The 5,246-nt window shown below is 40.9% G+C and overlaps 1 protein-coding gene across 1 annotated transcript; it reads left to right on the forward strand.

Moving 5' to 3' along the window:
* The first annotated feature begins 605 nt into the window (after nucleotides 1–605).
* On the forward strand, nucleotides 606–4,199 carry LOC148188655 (tubulin alpha-1C chain). Its single transcript, XM_088081748.1, has 4 exons — nucleotides 606–746; nucleotides 2,545–2,767; nucleotides 2,859–3,007; nucleotides 3,138–4,199. The coding sequence occupies exons 1-4, from the start codon at nucleotides 744–746 to the stop codon at nucleotides 4,113–4,115; spliced, it is 1,353 nt and encodes a 450-aa protein (XP_087937874.1). The 5' UTR covers nucleotides 606–743; the 3' UTR covers nucleotides 4,116–4,199.
* Nucleotides 4,200–5,246: the final 1,047 nt, after the last annotated feature.

Here is a 5,246-nt window from a genome sequence, read left to right on the forward strand (position 1 = left end):
TGTGTCACCCCTATCATAGTCACCTCAGAATGAACTACAGTTAATGTTTAGGATTAACTTCACTCTATATTTATTATGTAAGTTTACATCTAAAGTTTATGTTGAAGTTTGCATTAATTTAATTTTATTAAATCTGACTAAGTTACTAAATTTATTCAAGCTGTCTTAATTTGATATTAAATTATTGTATTTAATGCATTATTATACCTTGAAATAATGTAAAATACATGGAAATTTGCATGTATAATCAAAATACTTAAAGTCAACGTTTTTGGCATAATTATTTTTTTGATTTATTTTACCACTCTTGCTTAAGAAAACACAAAAGTGAATCTGAAATAACTATAATTAGCAGACTATAATGTGTATAAACAAAGGTGATACAAAACAAAACAGAAAACGTTAAAAAAAATAAATTTTTTAAAAGTGTTCACTTCCGGTCTAAAGTTTACTGTCAGTTATAATTTCTCAATCTTCCTGCGGAGCTCGTGCTCGTGGCGCACGAATATATGAACGTTCTAGCTTCATCTGATTGTAGCCAATAGGAAACGAGCGCACGTGACTTCGGACCAATAGGATTGAGCAGAACCTTTCCGCCGGATGGAAGAGTATAAATACGCCCGCCTAAAGGAAGCACATCAGTTACTTCTTACGCTGGACTCCTAACCGCCTGCTGTGAGAGTTAACTTCGCCTCTTTCTCCGTCTTAATCCAAATTTAAGACACTTCACAACTTCAGAAAACATGGTGAGTATTAAAATATAGTTTTTAGTTACTAATTTGTGTCGATTTAGCTTTATTTGGACGCTCGGAAAGTGTGTTACCACGTGGCAGTTCAGTCTAACTAGTGCCAGTTTAGGGAAGTAGCTTAAAGTGACGAAAACTGCAGATATATTTCACGGTTTGTGACCGTCAGCTGAACTTCCTCATTGGGTCGTTTTAGTTGCATTTTTCGTAAATTTCGGTGTAACTCGAAGCAGAAAATAAAGTTAAGCCGTTTCCGGTTTCCTTGTCTGAGTATTGACCCAGTTAGCAGCAAAGGTCGGTGAGCTGACACATTCCTCCGGTTTACCGGCACTTTGAGGAGGCCTTTTATGAACCCGCCGCCGCAGACTTTTCAAACAAAAGCCATTCACTAAAAACATCATGGAGCTTTTACATTCAGTCTTTCATGTTGGAGAGGCTTTCTGTTTTATTAAGATGTGAATTTACAGCAGTGTTTGGTTTGTTTTACCACAAACCTTTGATGGTAAAATGTTCATAACACAATATTGTCTGTGTTTCTGAAGCACATCATAGGGACTGTTCGTTATTTATCAGAGGGGGTGGTGCAAAGCGCCAGGGAACTTAAAAGTCTAATGCACAAAACAAAGCCATCAAAAGACCTTTAAAACTAACCACAAAACATAAAAGTATAAAGATGAAGGCTAAACCAATAATAAAATACCCAGATGTGAGTAATTCTCCCTAAAAGAAATGGCTACAATTCAATAAAATAATAATGCTAAAAGTAGACTGCTAAAAATAATATAATACTTATTCATTAAAAGAACTGAAAACAGAATAAAGAAGAAATACATAAATAAAAGATAATAAAACACAAGTAAAACCAACACAATAAAATAATGGACAATCCAGAAAGATTAAAAGCACAGCTGAGTTAGACCCATGAATGGATATAAAAGCTCTGAGGAGGGAATAAGGTTAATTTTTTTTATTTTAAGGGCGGGGCATTCAACTTTAAAAGTCATAATTTGTATTTTAAATACCCTCAACCTGCATGTGGATTTAAAAGGCATGTTTTCTTAAAAAAATCTCAAAAAATCGCACCATTCATCATCGCCAGAAGCTTTGAAATATGAGTATAAACAGTGAAGGGAGACTCGAGGAAAAACTCTTGTGGCTGCGGGGGACGGTCATGAGCTAAAATTAAAAAAAAAAAAAAAAGTCTCGGATATCTACTGTATTGAAGTATTAAAACTAGCTATGATATTAAATGTACTTAAGCACTGAAAGCAAGCAGTTAGAACTGAGGATTATTTCAAAAGGGGATGTTGTGCTTAAAAAATAAGGTCTTTTTTTCCCCACTACTTTAAGGATTTAAAGAACAAAATCTAGTTTGCATCCCTCTCCTTCAGTCCTATCCTTTTCTTTTTCGTCCCTATTTTTATGTATGTAGTGATATTAAAGTATTCATATTATGTAGTGGAGAGAAAGTTTACAGAAATTCAAATAAAGTACAGAGTACGCTACAATATAGCACTGATAAAATGTTAATAACTATATTTTATTTTTTCCTTGAGCATATCGTGTTTTGACTTGTTTTGTGTAACGCGTGTCTGCTCAGAGGGCGAGGGACTGCATCAGGTGATGAGTCATGATGTTCTGGTATCTGGTGCTAAACAATGGAGCCTTTTTCCCTCCTGCATCAGCTCCTCCACATGTGATGAGCGGCCTTCAGCATCTAATTTGTTAAAATTAGCATCAACCTATTTGAATAAATGTATATACTTTCTTAACAACACGTCCTTTGTTCTCTCCACAGCGTGAGTGTATCTCAGTGCACGTCGGTCAGGCCGGTGTCCAGATTGGCAATGCCTGCTGGGAGCTTTACTGCCTGGAACATGGGATCCAGCCGGACGGACAGATGCCCAGTGACAAGACCATCGGAGGAGGAGACGATTCCTTCAACACCTTCTTCAGTGAGACCGGAGCTGGAAAGCACGTCCCCAGAGCCGTTTTTGTCGACCTGGAGCCCACCGTCATCGGTAAGTGTCGTCTCTTCTGTCTGAAGATGAATTTAGGCGAAATGAAGAGTGAGATGTCATCATAACTGACTCGATATTTTTGTCTCTTCAGATGAGGTGCGCACTGGGACCTACCGGCAGCTGTTCCACCCTGAGCAGCTGATCACCGGCAAGGAGGACGCTGCCAACAACTACGCCCGTGGACACTACACCATCGGCAAAGAGATCATCGACCTGGTGCTGGACAGGCTGCGCAAACTGGTGGGTAACTTTACCATGAAAGATCCATTTCTGGTTTTGCACTAAAATTATCAAATGACATAACTGTATCTCACATGTGTTTGTCCCCCTTGCTGTCTGTCCCTCTGTGTCTGTCCCTCTGTGTCTTCAGGCTGACCAGTGCACTGGCCTTCAGGGCTTCCTGGTTTTCCACAGCTTCGGAGGTGGCACCGGTTCCGGTTTCACCTCCCTGCTGATGGAGCGTCTGTCCGTCGACTACGGCAAGAAGTCCAAGCTGGAGTTCTCCATCTACCCAGCTCCCCAGGTGTCCACGGCTGTGGTGGAGCCCTACAACTCCATCCTGACCACCCACACCACCCTGGAGCACTCTGACTGTGCCTTCATGGTGGACAACGAGGCCATCTACGACATCTGCCGCAGGAACCTCGACATCGAGCGTCCCACTTACACCAACCTGAACAGGCTGATCAGTCAGATCGTGTCCTCCATCACCGCGTCCCTTCGTTTCGATGGCGCCCTCAATGTTGATCTGACAGAGTTCCAGACCAACTTGGTGCCATATCCCCGAATCCACTTCCCTCTGGCCACCTACGCTCCTGTCATCTCCGCTGAGAAGGCTTACCATGAGCAGCTGACGGTGTCCGAAATCACCAACGCCTGCTTTGAGCCGGCCAATCAGATGGTGAAATGCGACCCTCGCCACGGTAAATACATGGCTTGCTGCCTTTTGTATCGTGGTGATGTGGTGCCCAAAGATGTCAATGCTGCCATTGCCACCATCAAGACCAAGCGCACCATCCAGTTTGTGGACTGGTGCCCCACTGGTTTCAAGGTGGGCATCAACTACCAGCCTCCCACTGTAGTTCCTGGTGGAGACCTGGCCAAGGTCCAGAGGGCTGTGTGCATGCTGAGCAACACCACTGCTATTGCAGAGGCCTGGGCTCGGCTCGACCACAAGTTTGACCTGATGTACGCTAAGCGTGCCTTTGTTCACTGGTATGTGGGTGAGGGGATGGAGGAGGGAGAGTTCTCTGAGGCCAGAGAGGACATGGCGGCTCTGGAGAAAGATTATGAGGAGGTCGGAGCAGAGAGTCTGGGAGAGGATGATGATGAAGGAGAGGAGTATTAAACAGGCATGCATTCCACTTTACTGATCACAGATCTGTACCTTTTTGATTCATGTCAAATAAATAAAACTGTTAATTGACCAAAATCTTTTTTTTCTCCTTTCTTTTTAATTCTTTGAAACGTGGAGCGACATCACTCTTGTGCTGTGTTTAGATGCCTTTCACAAGTTTTTAAACCTTTGAACCCTGAGCAAATTTGGTTTGAACTCTTGAAGAAAAGTAAAAAGTTAATGAAATATAGTAAGAATTAAGTAGATTAAAGAAATTTTCAAAATGTTATGGGGAAAAATTTCTTGAGGAAACCTGATAAATGCTAGGGAGAAATATAATTACATAATTATGATTATGTCACAAATTATAATTCTTAAGCCCCCTTCCCAGATTTTTTTTTACTTTATTTTTTTTTTTAATTTTCTTGTACTTTTTTCTAGTTTTTGGCCTTTTTTTTAGTTGCTCATTTCCTTCCTGTGTTTATATATAAAAAAAAAAGGCATTTTGCTGAGGTTCCAAAAGGTTTTTAAATTCTCTGTCACGTATAACCGTACCTTTGATTGAAATTGTTTCGACTGTAGACGTGATTTTGCTCACGTTAGTCACTGGGGGGCAGTGATGTTTAACAGATGCTGAGCTCCACACGAGGCTGAAATGGCAAACTGCTCTAATTCAGATTTTGTTGCAAGTTATTTGACAACTAAACACCGTTTTTGGCATCAGCTGTTCTAAGCATACGATTGCGATTGTCACATTTCCCAATTTAAGGTGTGATTTGTGCTTTACGTGAGAAGAACTGAGGCCTAACCCCGCTCTGGTTTAAAATAGGGTGCGGTATTCACTGTGGCCCAGGGAGGGATGGGGGGCGTCCCATTCTGGCAGACAGGTGGTGTTTAAAAATACTTAGTTCTGCTGTTACCAGACTGGATAATGAACGATAATCTGGTAATAAATTTAGAAATTTAGAGTAAAAATAGGGAGGAGCAGAATCGTTTTTTCTTTGAGAAGGTCAAGAAACACTTAATATTACCAAAAGTCGAGGCCTAACTTTATTTATTTTAACAGGTTACTTTTTTTTTTCATTTGTTCCCAAAAATGTCCGTGCACGGCCCCGACTAACCAAAACATAACACGTTCACAAG

The sequence above is a fragment of the Plectropomus leopardus genome, chromosome 9, assembly GCF_026936395.1.
Source record: "Plectropomus leopardus strain MGB_pleo_1.0 chromosome 9, ASM2693639v1, whole genome shotgun sequence".
NCBI classification, from domain to species: Eukaryota; Metazoa; Chordata; class Actinopteri; order Perciformes; family Serranidae; genus Plectropomus; species Plectropomus leopardus.

Excerpts from the sequence above, each read along its gene's own strand:
- LOC148188655 (XM_088081748.1), top strand. Across the intron at positions 2,768-2,858 it reads CCTGGAGCCCACCGTCATCG|ATGAGGTGCGCACTGGGACC; the intron begins GTAAGTGTCGTC and ends TTGTCTCTTCAG. Across the intron at positions 3,008-3,137 it reads TGGACAGGCTGCGCAAACTG|GCTGACCAGTGCACTGGCCT; the intron begins GTGGGTAACTTT and ends CTGTGTCTTCAG.